At 42.0% G+C, this 20079-nt stretch overlaps 1 protein-coding gene across 7 annotated transcripts in view; it reads right to left on the reverse strand.

Moving 5' to 3' along the window:
* Nucleotides 1-13437, reverse strand: part of LOC117504564 (sodium/potassium/calcium exchanger 2-like) — a 75883-nt gene extending 62446 nt beyond the window's left edge. For 4 of the 7 annotated variants that reach the window (XM_034164026.1, XM_034164021.1, XM_034164023.1 and 1 more), the window contains exons 1-2: nt 13182-13437; nt 8826-9901 (exon numbers count right to left, since the gene is read on the reverse strand). In XM_034164026.1, the coding sequence (XP_034019917.1) occupies nt 8826-9734 (909 nt within the window). In that variant the 5' untranslated portion in view covers nt 9735-9901; nt 13182-13437. The remainder of the gene's footprint in view (nt 1-8825; nt 9902-13181) is intronic. The other 3 variants (XM_034164025.1, XM_034164024.1, XM_034164022.1) reach the window with 1 other exon arrangement.
* Between the last annotated feature and the right edge of the window lie 6642 nt (nt 13438-20079).

Genomic DNA, 20079 nt, shown 5'->3' on the forward strand with positions numbered 1-20079 from the left:
AAGCAGAACGGGTCAATCAGGAGGTGGAACAGGCCCTGCGCTGCGTGACGGCCGCGCACCCGGCGGCCTGGAGTACCCATTTGGCCTGGATTGAGTATGCCCATAACAGCCAGGTGTCTTCAGCCACCGGCCTCTCCCCTTTTGAGGTGTGTCTGGGGTATCAGCCCCCGTTGTTTCCGGTGGTTGAGGGAGAGGTCGGTGTGCCCTCGGTCCAGGCCCACCTGCGGAAGTGCCGTCGGGTGTGGCGCGCCGCCCGTTCTGCTTTGCTGAAGGCCCGGACGAGGGCAAAAGCCCATGCAGACCGTCGGCGGACCCCAGCCCCTGCGTATCGGCCTGGGCAGGAGGTGTGGTTGTCCACAAAGGACATTCCCCTGAAAGTGGACTCCCCTAAACTACAGGACCGTTACATCGGTCCCTTCAGAATCCTTAAGGTCATCAGTCCAGCCGCAGTGAGGCTTCAGCTTCCGGCCTCACTGCGGATCCATCCTGTTTTCCATGTGTCCCGGATAAAGCCGCATCACACCTCACCCCTCTGTGCTCCGGGTCCGGCGCCGCCTCCTGCCCGGATCATCGATGGCGAGCCGGCTTGGACTGTGCGCCGGCTCTTGGATGTCCGTAGGATGGGCCGGGGCTTCCAGTATTTGATGGACTGGGAGGGGTACGGACCCGAAGAACGCTCCTGGGTGAAGAGGAGCTTCATCCTGGACCCGGCCCTCCTGGCCGATTTCTACCGCCGCCACCCGGAGAAGCCTGGTCGGGCGCCAGGAGGCGCCCGTTGAGGGGGGGGGGTCCTGTTGTGTGGGCCGCTGAAGAGGAGGTACTGCTGGCCCACCACCACCAGAGGGCGCCCTGTCTGGAGTGCGGGCTCCAGGCACCAGAGGGCGCTGCCGCCTCACAGGAGCAGCCGGGGTGACAGCTGTCACTTCTCACCTACGACAGCTGTCACCAATCATCTGATCAGCAGTGGTATATCAGTAAGACGACATCTCCACCTCTTTGCCGAGATATCGCTCTACCTAGGAGGTACAGTACTCAGCCGACTGTGTTGTCTTTTTGACATTAACACTTTGTTACTTTTGTGCGTTAAATAGCAGACATTCTTCCGACGAGAGGTGGAGGTGGTTTTCCCGCCATATGGGTTGCTGGGTGCAAACGCACCCACATTTAACTGTTTTTGTTCCTCGCCAGCAGTGCCACATCCGACACGCGGAGGCAGTGGCCACCGGGGAGCTCGGGACTTGGCGGCTCCAGTATTCCCGGGGTTCGGTGGCGGAGGAAATCGTGTGGTTCCAGTTCTGCTTTGGACAGACGTCTCTTATCTTCGAGCCTGCCCACGTGACACATTTTGTGAATTGACTTATTTGTCTATTGTTGTAATCTGTTGTGTTTGTTGTGCTTATTCACAACAGTAAAGTGTTGTTATTTGACTTCCTCCATTGTCCGTTCATTTGCGCCCCCTGTTGTGGGTCCGTGTTCCTACACTTTCCCAACAAAACTTTAATGGACCAGATCAATCAAAAGGTTTGTCTGGCTCATGTCATGTCTCATAGACCCATCTGACACCTGCTGGACATATATGGGCTGGTGACAGGAGGGTAATCCCATCATCACATGCATGATTCAGATTAGGAGCATGTGCGCTTGTCTCTGATGGACACCAAGGCCACTGTTGCTTACTGATAATAATGTTTCTTGCCATCTCAGTGTTGTGAATGTGCAATCAGAATTGAGCCGACAAACATCAGTAAACCTCCAACTCGACACCAGCTGCGACTGTAATTTGTGTGAAGTGCTTCTCTCGGCCCTGATCTATCCTCGGATGTGCACAAATAATATGCTTAAACCAAGGCCGCCACTACAACTTACCACTGACAAGGACATAAATCTGAATAGGAACCTGTTGACTGGAAATACAAACCATCAAGGATGAGGCCATTTTCTGATTTATGTGAAAACTTAACTTATTCATACCTGCAGTGAATAACAAGGTGAGTGTCTTTTGATGCTGGACAAACTCAAATACGTTTATTGTTATTCAGTTGGATTTACTACAAATCAGCTGCGCCGCCATGAAATCCACTCACACCCGGGAAGCCACCCGAAACAGATGCAGTGGGTAATTCCGGTGTGAGCGCAGATGAGCACATCTGGATTCCTGTCCATTAGCCTGACAACAGTCTCACGGGTGCGTAATCCAGCGGACACGTCGTACGTGACGAGGCTCATTTACAGCTGCCTGGTATTATGTAGCGACAGGTACAAATTCACTTGGATTGGAGAGGATAAACATGAAAAAATAATGGCTCAAATAAGAGGGTTTATCATCATTAGCGTGGCAATCTGTTCCCTGCGCAGAACTCACTTTGTATCTGATCTTTAAAGCGCATCCCGATGGAAGAGATCACAATTTAACGCTTCTGAATGCATCAGAGGTCACACCTATTTCTGCAGAACAAAAACAGTGCCATAGGGGCTTGATGCAGGATCCAACCATGCACCGGGACCATTCGGTACGCTTCATCTATTTGGACTATTTCGGGCAGCTTTAATTTGATCCTTTTTCTTGGCATCTCTCCACCTGCTCAGAGTAGCAGTGTTATAAAGCCATCCATAAATAGAGGTATGTCTACATTGTTGACGAATATGGCAAATAAAAAAAAAAAAGTCCAATTATCTCCCCTTAAAGATGTCAGACTGGAATTATTTTCCTTCATGCGCAAGCGTATATGCGTGCTATCACTGTGTGAGGTTTCACTCAAATGCACCAATCGGTTTAGGAGCTGTGTTGACGAGACTCACAGACAGATGGCGATTCCGACATACCCACTAAAGTTTTGTTTGCGGGGAGTATAATAAGTTGAGGAGAGTTGTCGGCAGTTCTCAGGACAAACCTGCTCTGTCATTTGGACAACCATAATGCACTTAAGTGCCTCCTAATTTCATCAAGTGGATCTAATATTTTGAAAAGCACATAGTCAGTCCATCAGTCTAACAATGATAATGAGATAACACGAGGCTCTCCCGAGGCGGGGGTGACCAGGCACATAACGAAACATGCATCTAAAACTCTAGAGATCAATCAAACAAAGCCCCCAAAGCTGTTCATCTAAGAGCTGATGGGTCATATTTTTGTGCAATGTCAAGACCTTGTGGGATTTTTTTGCTGTTGTTCTTTTAAAAGGATAAAACGGCAGGACGTCTGCACATAAGCAAAAGGGCTACAGCAATCTCAAGCATCAATAGCGCCCCTTAGGGTGTGATGTACAAGTGTGCAAATCATCAGGTATCAGTGGTACTGTTAGCCTACAACTAGGGGGTTATTGTAAGCACCTCATGTTCAACAGACACCAGAATTCTGATTTAGAACCTCAACCAACAGAAATCTACAGGTTTATCTCAACAGTCCATGATGCACGGTCTTCAACTTACAGTGCAAGTGCATTTCCCGCTTGTCTAACACTTTCTTGCTATTTATATGGTGCATAATCTGAGCACAAAAATTTAACCAATCAGATTGTTATCCTTCATCAACCTTGAAGGGCTGGGACCTGCTGAAATTTGGTGCACTGCTATTTCAACAGCAGACTCAGGTGAGAGGTTTTCTGGTGATTTAATGAAGAAGCGCACCATGCAACAGAGAATACAAGTGGACAGCACCTCAGCCACCAAAGCTCCCCGAGGTGAAGCAGTGGGTTTCCTTTTTTTTTTTTTTAATTGGTGTTATTTAATTCCGTTTCATCATGGTTACACACAAAGTGTATGCACATTGTGAACTTGCCTACCGTAAAGTATATGAAATTATTGCACCGTATAAGGAGCATGAATTTTCTGCACTTGACATCCAGTCAGATTTTTGGTGGTCTACGGCACAGCTGCTTTCTGCTGCCTCATGACATCACTGCACCTGACGACACCTAAATTGAAAATGACACACGTCGGTGGAACTCTTGCAATGATACTTGTGCTGTTGCAGCATCTTGCGCCAGATGAAGGGCCCTACAAGTTACATTCTGGAGTACCACCTGAAGTACAGCACTGTGGCTGCAGAACACAGCCCTTTGTTTTCAAGTCAACCTGCTAACAGACAAAAACAGAAGCAAAAAAATGAAAAAAAATATTGACAGAGGAAATAAAGAAAAAGTTAACATTTCGAAACAGAAAAACGCTTTTCATTCTTCACAGCCGAGTGCAGCTTCGATGCCAGACCTGACTGACGTGGCACACTGGGCCATTTTAAAAGAACAGCAAAAGGGTCAGATGATTGCATCAGATGGACACCATCAGCACGCAACAGCAGCTCTACCATGTGCACATCTGTGCTGAGAAGGGGAAAGTTGCACAGTAATACCACAGAGCCACTGATACTCGCAATCATCTTAGGAACATCGCCAGGAATCGTGACCTTGAACTGCCCCGGTGTTCAGGAATCATACATGTCCCGCTATGTCTGTGCGCTGCTAGAAATGCTGTCAGACTATTAACAGAATACAGGAGTGCATCACCTTTGAACCTTGAGCTTTAGCAACTTCGCTCAAAACTGTGTGATGCTTTCATCAAACTTGGCAGTGGTGCCATTAATGAAAAACACACTGACAATTACAACAAAGATTCCAAACTATAACTTCAAAAAAGATCTCGCCTCACCAGATCTGAAGTTTTACGAAACATGCATGAGCGTGACGACTGATGTACCACCGCACTGTTTGGATTATTAACCGCCACAAAGTGCTAATTAGCAACACAAAAGCCATTAGGCAACAATCCAGTGGGTGCGACGAGATAAATGCATCTTTCCAACATCAGTTGGGCCCAAGATGAGGTAATTAAGGGGGAACAATTCTGACGTGGAATTATGTGAAAATTATCACATGATTGACGCCTCTGGTCTGTCAAATGATTGTTAAGGACACCCAACTTTCACCATATAATGTTTCCTGCTGAGGAATCAAGGCATTACTTTCAGGGAGAAAGAAATCCAAGCTTGCACGAAAACTGCAGTGTTTCATGTTATTTCCAGCACAAATTGTTTACATTAGCTCTCTGTGGATGCAACCACGCATCTGTTTTACCATATGTCAACAGCTCACAGCCAATTACCAGCCAGGCAACCGATGCAATTTTGTCTTTAGGGACGACACTGAACCACCAAAGTGTGCGCTTCTGTCTGTGGTAGCAAAGTGGCACATGACAGGGACGTCCCACTATGATAATGCATGAAGTCATCTCAGGGAAACCTAATTTAATCAAGACCCGAGCATCAAATTGCACCTTATTATCTCTCGCCCGACTGAACAACGGTGGGTGGGGGAGAAGATTCATGGAAGTCTGTCCAGACTCTTGCCACTATATCTTCAAGTACCCTGCTCTCAAGCTTATCAAACTTGGCACACGGGTTGTCCCAGTGCATATTACTTCGGTCACAAAGCCAGTGAGTTGGTTCCTAAAGACCATATTGCTGGAGGTACGCAACAGTCTGAATTGACTCCAAGGCACCGGGGGCCTCATGTACAAAGACTTGCGTGGATTTCCTCCTGGAACATAGTGTACGCCAAAACCCATAAACTGGCATAAGCACAAAGATTTAAGATGTATTAAAGTGTACGTAGGCATGGATTCAAGCATGTTCCTTTTGTACATCCCAATCAATGTGGAATTGAGGACACATGCAGAAGTACCAAGCTCCTCCCTGTCCACGCCTGTCAACTGCGATATTTCACAGTTGAGCACCACTGGATGGTGGAATAATTGACACACGTCAAAGCAGTTTAAGAATTAACTAATTTGCTCCATTCCATAGAAATAAATATGAATGTCCCATCCATACTCTACAACCAGCATGCACCCTGGACAGGTTGCCATGAGGTATTCATCCACAGCAAATTCATAATAACCAAATCTACATGACTTCAGACAATGGGAGGAAACCTTAAGGCAACCCTCATACAGTTTCATAAATCAGTGCCATAATTAGCACAGCTTTATTTTAATTACTGGAGCTTGAGATCGGCAGATGGACGGGGCAGCGTCTGATGTTTTACAGACCCAAAAGGCGAGGCTCTAAATTTACCAGTTGATTTACACTTCTGTCCTCACCTATGGACATAAACTTTGGGTAATGACCGAAAAAATAAGGTTGCGGATACAAGTGAAGGAAATGAGATTCCTCTACTGGACAGGGGAAGAAGCTCTACTATCTGGATAGTACAGCAGCTGCTTCTTCAAATCAAAAAGAGCCAACTGAAACAGTTTGGACATCTGGTGAAGATGCACCCTGGTCACCTATCTAGGGATGTCTTCCAGGCATGTCCAACTGTGAGAAGGCCCCGGGTAAGACCCATGACACGCTGGAGGGGACTATACTTCCCAATTGGTTTGAGAACATTTCAGGTTCCCCTGGGAAGAGTTACAGGACTTGACCAAAGACAGTGAAGTGTGGGATGAGCTGCTTGGTCTGCTGCCACCACGACCTGGATAAGAGGTATAAAAATCCATGAATGAATGCGTGTTACTTCATGTGTCAGAATGAAATACACTCATTCTGATACATGAATCTGAGAAGTGGAATGAAGGTAATTAACTTTGAAAGATTTTATGTCAACACAGGGATAGTCATAAATTTTTTGGGAAAGTTGCAGATTTTTTAAGTTTGAAGCATACAGCTATTTATACTAGATATTGTTATACTGGCATAAATGTATTACAGAAAAAGCTAGCTGCAGATGATGCCAACACCTAGCATCATGGTTAAGAGATGGGTCAACCATCGATTACGGTTAGCGTCGACCAGGAATAGCATCAACTTTAATATGTCCCTCAACAGTTTAAAGCGCCACGTAAATGCAGCAATGTCTGGTACAAATAGCGGTACTCTGAGAAAACCTTGAGTACTTATTGGGCATTATGAACCGATGTGAAGTTTGGCACGCTAACGACCGCCATCCTCCTTTATTATAAATGCAACAGATAATAGATAAGATAGACAGATAGAATAATAAGATAATAATAATAATAATAATAATAAATAAAATAAAAATAATAAAGACAATAATTAGATAGATAGAATAGATAACAGATAATAAAATATTGCAGGGTTTGACTGAGTCATTTGTATCCCACAGGTTCTCCACCAACAAATCTTATTTTTCCACAAACACCCTCACACACTTGCCTCAGCCAAAGTACACAGAAGCCATTGCAACTCAAGGTCACCTGAGTGTTCTCCATTTATCCACGTAAGCCCGAAATCAATTGAGTCCAGCAACAGCACAACATAAACAGAAACAACAATTCTATGCTCGTTTTTTTTTTTTAAATAAGGAGAGAGATTAGGGCGCGATTCTCCATTTACACTGTGCACATCAAATAACAGCTCACTGCTGTCAGCTTCCTTCAGTTCTTCCTCACATTGTGCAACCTTATGGGAGAATATCCTTTCTGTACCCAAAATAAATCCAGATTTAACAGCAGCCTTACAACAAAACTTTCTCAAAATTTTCATTTTCATCTGATGTCACACTGAAGTCCAAATCCAACGGGATAAACTCTACCCAGGATCAAATTGTCCTGCCCTCCGGTGTCATTGAGGGGGGTGAACGTGATGTGAAGTAACACAATGATACCTGTGTTTTTTTGCTGATTATGTTTGCGAGCTAAAAACACACACATAAATATAGTAAAAAAAAGTAAGTCCCTTCGGCTGCTCCCTTGTTTGCACTCGGGGTCGCCACAGCAAATCCAAGGTGGATCTGCATGTTGAATTGGCACAGGTTTTACGCCGGATGCCCTTCCTGACGCAACTCCACATTACATGGAGAAATGTGGCAGGGGTGGGATTTGAACCCGGAACCTTCTGAACTGAAACCAAGCGCATTAACCACTTGGCCACCACCCCTGCAAATACAGACCAACAGAAAAAACTCTGATCACGCCTCTTTATACGCGACAAATCTTCAACAGCTTTTGAACTTTCCAAGGGATTTGGCTATTGTTTTTCTTGTTGTCGTTGTTGTTTGTTCTTCAGACCAGGACACAATTTGTAGTGCTTAACCCAGAATTACACATTTTATTAATCCCACAGTGGAAAACTGTGTGCCAGCGTACTGCATGAATACATAATGTCCCATTCAGCAGTACCAAGAGCTCAAAGTAAATTAGAGATTTTGCAGTATCACTCATTCAGAAACCTCACCAGACCTACGCTCGCCCTCAGCTATTGCACATTTAATGGCCTATTGCTAAAGTGTGTTCACGTGTTTTGCAGAACAACATATTTTGGATGCATCTCTATTATTGTGCATGTGGCACATTCATTGCAATGTTCTAGTGTTGACTCTGCTCACAACAGATAAGAAGCTAATGCTAATAACACAGGTGTAAGAATATCAACAAAAAAATTTACCCCCTTTTAGTTTAGAAAAAACCCACACCTCAGTGAGGAAACATTCACATGCAGCTCTTTTTTGTTGGAAAAATTCCAAAATAAGAACAGCTAATGTTGTTAAGTTCTTGGCAAATTTAGAAATGGAAGCATTATCGCCAGGGGTAAAGATCTGAATGGACAATGCAAGAATTCCCTGCAGATGTACAAGATTATGCAAGACTGGTGTATGCTGATCAATAAAAATGTGTCTTATCCAGCACAAGAAAATGCTACACTGGTCCCCTGTATAGACAGCCACAACTGTGGCAGGATACAAAACTTGCATGAACTTGGACAGATGTGGATCTGCAGGATATTCCACGTAATAAACATCATGTGTGACATGACATAAATGACAGGTTGAAATGTAAAAGGTAAAAAAAACAAACAAACAAAAAAAGCTCACCTTAGGTTGTACCTCCACTTCCACCACTTGGTTCTTGCTCATGCAATCTTTGACAAAGCCTTCAACCTTGGCGTTGAACTTCATGAAGATTACATACGCCGCGTAAGCTGAGAGCAGCGCAATACTTTCCCACACAGAGATGACGTTATCCAGGAAGAAGACAATAAGCATGATCAGATCTAGGATGTAGAAGGAGACATCACGGAAGAGAGGCCACCACGTTAGGTTGAGGATCTCCTTGGAGAAGATGGCGCACATCCCGATGACAAACAGGATGTTGAAGACGGCCGAGCCCACAATTGTCCCGATGCCCACGTTGCTGTGTGAGATGAAAACCCCAATAATGGAGGTGAAGAGCTCTGGGGCTGACCCACCTGCCGCCATGAAAGTTGCACCTGCTACGTCATCAGAAATAGCCAGCTTCTCCGTGATGACTGTCAGCGCTGGGACAAAGAACTCATCACACACTATGGCTAAGGCAATGAACATGTAGATCATGCCAAACATGTGGAGAACCACTGCTCCTTGGCGCCTCTGGGCAAGGGTGAAAATGTCTGGTGGGTACTCCCCTTTGCTGTCATTGCTGTCTGCTGTAGACTTCATGGCTATTGGCATATCGGCAGAAACATTGGGGTCCATCTGAAGTTGAGTGAAAAGCAGAGTCCTGTGGGGGCCCAGGTTCTTCTGGGAGAGCATAGGCTCACTGGGATCCTCTGAACTCCAGGTGAAGGCACTAAAGGAGACAGCACTTGCAGCTACTAGGCTGAAGACAAACCCCAAGATTCGCACAGGTCTCAGCTTTCTCCGCAGACACCGGTGAACCTGTCGCTTACAGGCAACACCCAATGTGGGTCTTTGCCGTAGCGCATTGACAGGGGGTTGCCCAGAGCCCATCTCTGTGCAGGCCATGGTGTCCTCTCTCTTTCAGCAGTTAGATTGGACTGTATTGGAGGAAGTGTAAGGGGACAATTTTACCGGAGACTATGCATTTTGACGCCTGAAGCTTCAAGTATGGTGAAAAGATCCAATGAAATTTCCAGGGTCTGGTTCGCCGAATGCTGTCTTCATATTAGCCTCTGCAACAGTAAACAAATTCAGAGTACAAGAACAATTCACTAAAAGATTAAAGTGATACTCCTTTTGTTGAATCATTGTTGATCATTTGAGTAACTCTGGACAACCTTTAATACTTTGGCATTACAACTTTACTTTACGTGAGCAATACGGAAAGAAAAAAACTTGGGGTAAAGACAAATATAATTAGCGATAATTCAGCAAGTTGTAATTTTACATAAGACTAATGTGGCTATCAACTCGGCTCCTTAACTATGACTCAAACGAGTACTTTGTAAAAACAAGTTTATGTTTTCTATAAACTCTAGAAAGCTCATATGGTCAACTGATTCCTGCATTTTGGGCTTGCAAAAAAAAAAAAAAAAAAAAAAAAAAGGGATTCTAAAGCATTTACCATTTGGAATGTTGCCATTCCTTCTCACAACATTTAAGATACTGCGGCATTGAGGACACCAAGTGATGAAGCATTCTAGGAATTATTTTGTCTCGTTCTTCGTGCAAACACTTCTTAAGGTGTGCAACAGTAGTGGGTTGTCATTGCTGCATCTTTTTGTTCAAAAGTTCTGAACACATTCTAGCCGGTCCAGTATCCATACCCTCTTCTTCTGCGGCCATGCCTTTGCAATTTGTGTAGAATGTGGTTTTACAATGTCTTGCTGAGAAGTGCATGGACTTCCCTGGAAAAGATGTCATCTTGAAGGCAGCACATGCTGCTCTCAAATTTCAAAGTACTTTCTCGCATTAATGCTGCCAACACAGAAGTGTAAATCACCTTTGCCAAGGGCACTGACACAACCTCATACCATGACAAATCTCTAGCTGTTAAATTTGTTGCTGATAACAGTCTGGATGGTGCTTTTCATCTTTGTGTGTAAACCTAGACACTATTAGCTTGTCACAAGACTAGCAAACCTGCTAATTTATCAACTAGTTAGGAAAATCTTATGATCAATCACTGATATTCAGTTTTTCTGGTGCGCGCCGCCTGATAGACAAAACATCTCTGGCACTTTCATTCTGGAACAGGTGTACATTTTGTCAGTCATTAGTGTCATTCAACAGTAAGTTTTCCCGTTTGGTAATGACATTTATTCATATTTCCTTGAAATGAGCATGTTTTTAACAGATTAGCCCGACGATCAACAAATACATGAGAGGGAAATCTCAAAGCAGTGCCAACAACCGACTGCTCTTATGGAGAATCACTATTGAAAATGAAAAGCCATCAAAATAAAAATTACATTTCATGTTATTCAAGTTATTTGAAATTTCACTTCAAGAATTGTGGCATATTTTGATAATAAATGCTATTTGGCACATGTGGTGGCAAAAATTTTCTTCAAAATGTGAATGATTTCAAACTTATTGACTAAAATGCACTAAAAGAATGACTCATTGGATGAACTCAATTCAATTATGTGCAGGATTTTCATCTAATTCTCGAGGTCAGCGCTACATCACTTCGGCAAAGTGGCCAATCCGAAGGAGAGAATTCGTGCTTACTGTCCGCTCGGTGAAAACACACTCGGTCTGTATATTGTTCTATTGAAATCAGCCGGTTTCTTATTGTCTCTAACTTGCTTCTAACAGCCAGCTGACAGCTATCATTGTGTGGAACTATGACATTTTGCCTATCTAACCTGAAATAAATCATTGTACATTAAACTGACTTTGTTGACAAATCTTACCCTTTTGAAAAGTAACCAAATTACATGTATTTGTATTAATTTATGCAATGTTTTCACCGAGAAAACCCACCCCTCAAGGTTAAATGCTCGTTGACCAACCATGAGAATAAATATAGGCAGTGGATATTTTGCCGGATACGGCAAACACACACCTAGGATATCTGACCGGATCTCCTCACTGATTGGCTAGTTCAAATGATGTCATCGTAGAGGATATTTCAACATGGCGGCGCCCTCGGCATTAAGTGTTGGTGGTAGTTTTTCATCTTTAAATGCCGTTTTGGGTGCCATAAAGTCGTTTGAATCGGAACAGAAAATCACCTACTGGTGGAGGGACTCTCAGACACTAAAAGCAGCTCAAAAATGTGGCATAGTCATGCCTGAAATAATTTGCACTGTGTGGCAAAAATTATTTCCATCGTGCCCGAAATAATTTCCACCGCCGCGCCCAAAATTATTTCCACTGGCAAGACAAAATAAAAATGAAAACACAGAAATCCACATCGGCATGTGTGTTTATCCTGTTTTTTCTCTGTCAGTGTCATGTCTGCAAGACCTTCGATCAGTCCACCCCTGAAAATAGCGAATGGTAAAATATGCCAATTTCACCAATATCGAGCTACTATCATGAATGTGAAATAAGGACATCTTAAAATCTGTTTGCCTTTAATTTCCCGCCCGATCGCGGCAGTTCCTTCGTGAATACATTTAGACAAATATAAATCAAATCAATTTTATTTATATAGCGCCAAATCACAACAAACAGTTGCCCCAAGGCGCTTTATATTGTAAGGCAAAAGCCATACAATAATTACAGAAAAAATATAAGCAGCCCCAACTCAAAAAAAGCACATCCATGCAAGATAATTTAATTTTATTTAGTTGGAACTACATATATTGATTAGATGGAAATCCAAACCAATGAGTCAGTTTTTTGAGTGATACCAAAAAGCTAAGAACTGGAATTTAGAGTGCAGCAACAACGGATCCTTTGTTGTTTTTGAGATTCATTCAGTTACGAAAGATCCATCGTCACTCAGAAATGACACAAACACTACTGATCAATCATAACACAATGTAATTTTGTTAGAGATTCATCTTAAAAGCACAAACCCACAAAAAATTGCACTGTCATGTGGGCAAATCTGCTTCATATCGAGTAGATTCGTAAGAAAGCCTCCTGCAAAAGCTTCAATTTACCAACTTTAAAGGGCAAACGAGTCGCACAGTATTAAAAGTGAAATATAGACTTTATCAATCAGAATCGGTTACTGAGCTTGTTGGGCATAACTTGCAAATGTCAGAAGTGTTATTTATTTTTATTTTTTTTTACCTTCAGAGTTGTCGACATTTGCAGGCCGATGGTTGTCGGTGACACACGAAACGTTTGAAGCTTCACGTTCAGGTGAAAACGGACAATAAAGCGCACGCATCCTCTCCAGATTTTATTTGACTTTTCTCTCTCTCTCTGCCTCTACGACGCTGCCTTTGAGATGCTCTTTTCTCTATCTGTCCTTCACTGACGCCTTGATCGCCCCCTTTTTTAATTCTCAAACAACAAGCGCTTGAGGCTGAGCTGATAGGCGGACCTTACCTTAAACACGCACCGAGAAACAAAACAACAAAATCATTTCCAAAAAAAATACAAAAAAAAAAAACGGCTCAGGAGCAGGTCGAAATTAAAAGAACAACTCCTCGGTGCCCTCCTGCTCTCATTGAACAGAACGTGAGCGGTGTCCGACGACAGAGGAGGAGCTTTGGAAATAAAAAACTGCTTCCCAAACATGCGCTCTTGCTCGCAGCAGCATCACACCCGAAAAAACCGAAAGCTCCCTGAACGCGTCACAACAGCAGGTACGAGGTGCGCGCGCCAGGAGGACGAAGGGTTGCTGTGGTTACAAAGCACCAGATTGTTGTTCTCATTCATTTTTTTCATTATTCTTATTTTTATTGTTTTTTTTGTTGTTGCTGTTGTTGTTGTTTGTTATTATTATTCCTCTGCTGAGGGACAGGTGCTTCAGTTCGGCTGCTTCGGGGTCATTTCAAGGTTACACGCAAAAACTCGCTTTATTTCTCCGTACGCAATATTATTAGCCCAAGAAACGAGCTTTTTCCAAATTGAATAAAATATATTATCTTTTTCGTGTGTGTGTGTGTGTGTGTGTGTGTGTGTGTGTGTGTGTGTGTGTGTGTGTGTGTGTGTGTGTGTGTGTGTGTGTATTTTTCTTCCAGCATACAGGGGCGTATACACGAATTCCGCGGGGGGAGAGAAGGGGGAGGGGGGGCGCTTCAAGCATTTTGAAACAATTCCTTTCTGAAGCAAATGTAAAACACTGGATTGCTTTTCAAAGCAATTGCTTCAATTGCTGTTTTAGGGATTTATAAAACAATCATTCTGTGAACTTGTTTAATTTCATGTTTCAACTTGTGAATCACTTTGTGAAATATTTGGTTGAATCAGTTTGTGTTTAGCAACATTTTGAAACAATTCAATGGCAGAAGTAACCAATTCATTTCCTATTAAAAGCATTTCAACAAAGTGAATCCTTTTTCAAAGTGAATCTTCATTAATTATGACAATTTTTATATTTCTATTTATGCGTGATGTGTGGTTTTTATGTGCTATTGTACAATTTTATCACATGAATAAATGAATTATAATTATTTTGTGCTGTGACTCCAGCTCAGTTGATAGATCACATATCCATCGTTGTTAATCAGTGGATTTCATTTCAAATTGTGAAAGATTATCAAAGGAAATCTGGCAAAAGATGATGCACCCCAAAAACTGCTCAGTCTTGAATGAAGTTCCCCCCACAGTTTGTGCCAAAAAGACTTATTCCTGCCATCATGATTCAGAAAATATGGGAATGCTTCAAACCACCTTGGCTATGCCTGTGCATACGTTTCTATAGCGTTTAATGGAACGATGTCAGAAATGGAGGCATTCTGGTGATAATCGGTGAAACACTGCATTTACCTCATGACTCCTTGCTGAGGACACAGAGTAGGCTTTGGGTTGTAATTACTTAGAGTCAGAGACCACACTTTTCTATTTGATTCAATTCAGCAGCATTCTACAAAATGAAAGTAAATGTCATTTTTACCTTTGACCCATTTCAAAATCACTCCCTTACTGTATCTCAGTAAGTAGTGAAGCTTGGGCATAAATTTCCCAGGGACCCCAAGTAGTATTATTTGCTCAAATTAAATATCAATCTGGAAAATGATGAAAAATGCCTTTTTTCCCTTTGAAATCACCCCTTTCTGTAGCTATGTTACCATAATGACTTGAAAATAGATTTTGGGGATAAATTGCTCAGAGACCCCAAGTTTATATTTTCTCCAATTAAATCTAATTTTGGAAAACATGGGGAAATGCCATTTTGACCTGTAACTGCTCATGAAATCACTCCTCCCTGTCTCTTACTCATCACAAAGACCAGACAGCAGAATTTCAGGATGAGTTTACTCAAGGACCCCAGGTTTCTATTTGCTGTAATGATTATTATTATTCTGCAAAATGAATTCCACTTTTGAAGTTAAACTCTTTATGAAATCAACCCTCCCCATATCTCAGTCAACACAAAGACTTGACAGCAGGATTTGAGCATTATTTCTCATGGACCCAAAGTATATATTTGCGCCAATTATTATTCTGAAAATCAACTAAAATGGCAGTTCTGAGGTTTGACTTTTAATGAAATCACCCCTCGCTGTATCTCAGTCATCTCAACTGAGTGCAGGATTTGAGCATTAGTTACTCATGGACCCCAAGTTTCTATTTTCTCCCATTATTATTATTCTGAAATTGAACTAAAATGCCACTTCTGATGTTTGACTCTTGGTGAAATCACCCCTCCCTGCATCTCAGTCACTACAAAGAGTTAACAGCAGAATTTGAGCACAAGTTGCTCATGCACCCAAAGTTTCTATTTGCTCCAATTATTATTACAGTGGCAAATGAACTAAAATACCACTTCTGATTTTTGACTCTTCATGAAATCCCTTCTGCCTGCATCTCAGTTACTATGAAGATTTGTCAGCTGATTCTGGGCATAAATTGCTCAGGGACCCCAAGGTTCTATTTGCTGTAGTGCAGCAGATAAGTGAAAAAATCCTGCAAATGGTGATAAAAGCATCAAATTCAGCAGAAATACTCCTTAGACACTCCTCTATTGAAAAAAAACGATTGGCCACTTGACTTTTCAATCGGTGGTCAGGTAGGGGTCAATTGAGGAATTACACAGAGGTCAAAATTAAAAGATGCTCCAATCATATTGAAAAATATTCCACATTGTTTGCCTGATCATAAAGATTCCAAAAAGGTATAGTTTGGACTATCTGTGACTGAATTCTATGGAGTTACGGGATAAAAACAGCAAAAATGGTGACAACGATCAGTGTCATTTTGTACAGGGTCAAAAGTTAAAGTTGCTCCAATTTTGGTAAACAAGTGATGCAAATTATTGGTTGAGCTAATAGGATTGATAAATGGAATAGTGTTGACAGTGTTGAATGATTGGTCTCCAAAGTAAAGGTCAAACAAGGTCTACGTCTATTGGATTCTATGACACGTGACATATGTGACATACATGATCCAAACTATTCCTTTTTAAAATCGTGTTAACTCAACTAGTAATTTGCATCATGTTTTACCAAAATTGGAGCAACTTTAACTTTTGACCCATGTACAAAATTAAAGTGACCTTTGTCACCATTCTTGCTGTTTTTATCCCGTAACTCCATAGAATTCAGTCACAGATAGTCCAAACTATACCTTTTTGGAATCTTTATGATCAGGCAAACAATGTGGAATATTTTTCAATATGATTGGAGCATCTTTTAATTTTGACCTCTGTGTAATTGTTCAATTGACCCCTACCTGACCACCGATTGAAAATTCAAGTGGCCAATCGTTTTTTTCGAAAGAGGATTGTCTGAGGAGTATTTCTGCTGAATGTGATGCTTTTATCACCATTTGCAGGATTCCTCTCTAAATATTCTCTTATCCGCTGCAGTTCTGTAACTAATCATCATTCTAGAAAGTGACTGCGACTGCCATTTCTGACCTTTGACTCCAATGAAATCCTCCTTTCCTGTATCCAAGCAAAAGTGAAGACTTGAAAGTAGACACTGGGCATAAATAACTCAGGGACCCATTGGTTCTATGATCACAATGATGTCACTCCCCGCTGCATTCCTGCGACAAACCTGCAAAATTGTTCCACTGCAGAGATAAAATGCTCAGCATCTAACGAGCCACCGCTGATTACAAAGCTTTCAGTTAGAGTGGCATAATGTAGATGGTAAATGACTGTATATCTGAAGTCATTTGAGAAAAATCTGCCTTGCTGAAATAATGACTACAAACACATCATTAAATTTGATCTGTCTGTTGGAAATGACTGATGTACACAGTATTTTAAGTCAACCATAGAACCAAGAGACATCCTCGAGACACGTGTTCCTTCCTCATCAATTGAGATTTGTCCATATTTTTGCATATCAAATAAAATGCTCTGCAGATTGTCAGCTTTCCAATGAAGTCCCGGGTGGATCTCCCCTGGTGCCAGCCATTCGTGATCTGGTTGCACTTCCAGCATAAAAGTGATGACTAGTTATAGGTCATGTGCGCTGTGGAGGGGAGGAAGGGATTTGGATTTGTCTAAAACCTGTGCTGTGACAAAACAACAGAAATTTCCATGCAAGCCCTGCCCCCAGCCCCGGCCACCCTCGCTTTTGCCCAACAGCTAAATCCAAGCCTTTGTGTCCCACATAGTTGTATGGATTTGTCAGCAGTGGGGTCGGCGTATAGTCGGGGGGGGGGGGAGTCGATAAAGTGATGATAACCAAGCAGGTTTTTTATGGTGAAGAGGTAAAGACAATTAATTGCACCTTGGGGTTGGATTTTTATTATCTCATCTGAACAGCTTTTGTCTTGTCAATATGGAAAACACTGAAATCAGAGTCACAAAATCAGCTTTTTTAAGAGACTTGGTCCGGATTAGATGTTGAAAGCAGGTTGGAAGCCTGATACTAGCACACACGCGCGCGCACGCTACCACCATTAACAAAAGTTTGTGCAAAGAGGCTTGGACACCTGCCTCTTTGGAAAATGTGTTCAGCAAAACAAAGAGGACAAATGCACCAATGAGAAGCCAACAACGTCAATTCAAAGGCAAAGGGTGAATTCAGTCCAAAGAGCAAGTTCTTACACAAATACAGGCTTAATAATGAATTGGACAATAATGCGGAAGAGACCATTTCAGATGAAAAGAAAGGTACATGGGAATATTCAGTGTCTGTAACATCTAAAGAGATTAAAAATTGATAATCAAGGTGGAAGTCTAGAATGGATGAGATACAAGGGCAAATTGAAAGTGGACCCGTTTTCATTGATGGTCCCTCTGTTCGCTCATATCTCAATTGGTCGACTCCAGAGGTGAGACAAAGTCACTGTCAAGTCATTCTCAAGTCATCAACCTGCAATTCCCAAGTCAAGTCTCAAGTCAGCTTGCAAACAATTGGTGGTCATTATTATTGGAGACTTGACTTGGGACTTGCTGACTCATGACTTGAGAGTGACTTGATGGTGACTTCATCCCACCTCTGGTCGACTACCATTTGGTCGAGTTACATATGCTCTAATTCATGACATATATTTATGTACATATCACACAAACTTACACAGGACACTTCAATGGCATTGTCTCAGTCTGCCGGCTTTGGCTGGGGAGGTACCGGTGTTGGACTGGCATCCTCTCCAGGACCAGGTTTAGACTCTAATCCACTTTACGTATTGGAATCAGAGGACAAGCACGACATCAATGTGCCTCAAGGCCTGTTTATGACTTACGTCTCCTGATCTGATTTTGTGTACTTTGAGGATACGGTTGTGGAATGGGGAGACAATTTTTTAGTACATACTAATGGGACTATAACAAATATAGAAAGTAACCCAAATAGGAGTGTCAACTGTACATTAACCCAGTATACACTGTGTATTGATTAATATCAATAAGTTCTTTTTACAGTGAGTAAGGGGCATGCATGGTTGTAAATGGTCAGACTCCAAGTTGTAATTATTAGACTTTTCTAGAAATTGTAAGATTTGGACCAAATCGCTCACCGTACCAGTTATGTTGAAACGGGTATGTTCTTAGCTAAACTAACTAAATTTTCAGCATGGTTAGCATGGCCATATGCTAACACTAACCACAATAGTATAATGCTTAGCATAAAACGCAAGGAGTAAGCATAAACTGTGGCTAAAAGCAATGCTAACTGTAAGCATTAACAGCTTACAGAAGTTTTTATGACATATGTGCCACTGCTAACCATGGTTAGCGTTTCCTTTAAGGAAGCCCATCGTTTATCAAATACATCTTCAGAACATATAGTAGAAAAAGCATTAACCAAATCCAGTCCGCTAATTTCAACAAAGTTATAATACTTATTTTACAGTTTCTGACTGGCTTGAAGGCATTTAATTCAAACAAAATAATTGACATTTAGCTAAGATTTGAAAGGATTATTTTTTTTATTCATTGTTAAAGTAAGCTAGCAGGTCGCTAGCTGTCTTAAATACAGATATTACAGATTATACCGATATTAAAGTGTTATATTGAGCCAGTGAAATCAAGACAGCCACAGTATAATAAAAATGCTGAGGTATGCAGTGTCCTTGTGACCTTTTCAGATACAGTGTCAAATATTTTACGTTTTTAGATTTAGATCTGATGGCACAGGGTGTTGGAATCGAGAGAATCATTTTTATACAGTCTATGTCTTGACACTGTTTCCTGATCTGAGCAATCAGTTCAAAATTATAGTACATTTTGTCATTTCATTGACAAATCTAATGTTACAACTTGGAGATCTTCACTATAAAACTAATCCCAGTGTCAACTGTTTTATTAGGACACTTATCAGGATCAGGTTTTTGAAATGAAAGAGCAGAGAGAGAGAAAAAAAAAAAACATGTAAGAGGAAGTTATGAACAGAAATAGGAAAAGCTGACAAATGGAGGGGGGTGGGGGGGGGGGGATGGAAAATATTTCCTGTGATGATGTCATTTGAAAAGCAAAAGCAGCGGTGTAATCCTATTTTAATCGCAGTGGATTTATTAAACAGGCGCAGCAGGTTTAAATCTCAAGAGATTACATAGAATAGCTAAAGAGATGTTGAAGGGGTGAGGGGGGAGTGGGGTTTGAGAGTCTTGCGTAATGAGGTGTACTTGCGAGATATGGTTGATTTTGTGCTGTCAGAGAGGGCAGGGCCAACAGCTTGAAGAAGAGCATAAAATTGCGAGCTTGTAGAGCTTGTTCATACCATTTCTACTGCATCTGCTCATCACGGTATATTTCATAGTTCCGTCAATAACATTCTAAAAGGCATCAGCCGCTTTATTCATGCTTTTCATTCATGGGCTCATACACCAGCAGCAAGGCTGCAGCTGGCTCAAAACATCCACTCATATTCATCCAGAT

This window comes from Thalassophryne amazonica, chromosome 23 (assembly GCF_902500255.1).
Source record: "Thalassophryne amazonica chromosome 23, fThaAma1.1, whole genome shotgun sequence".
In the NCBI taxonomy this organism is placed as follows: Eukaryota; Metazoa; Chordata; class Actinopteri; order Batrachoidiformes; family Batrachoididae; genus Thalassophryne; species Thalassophryne amazonica.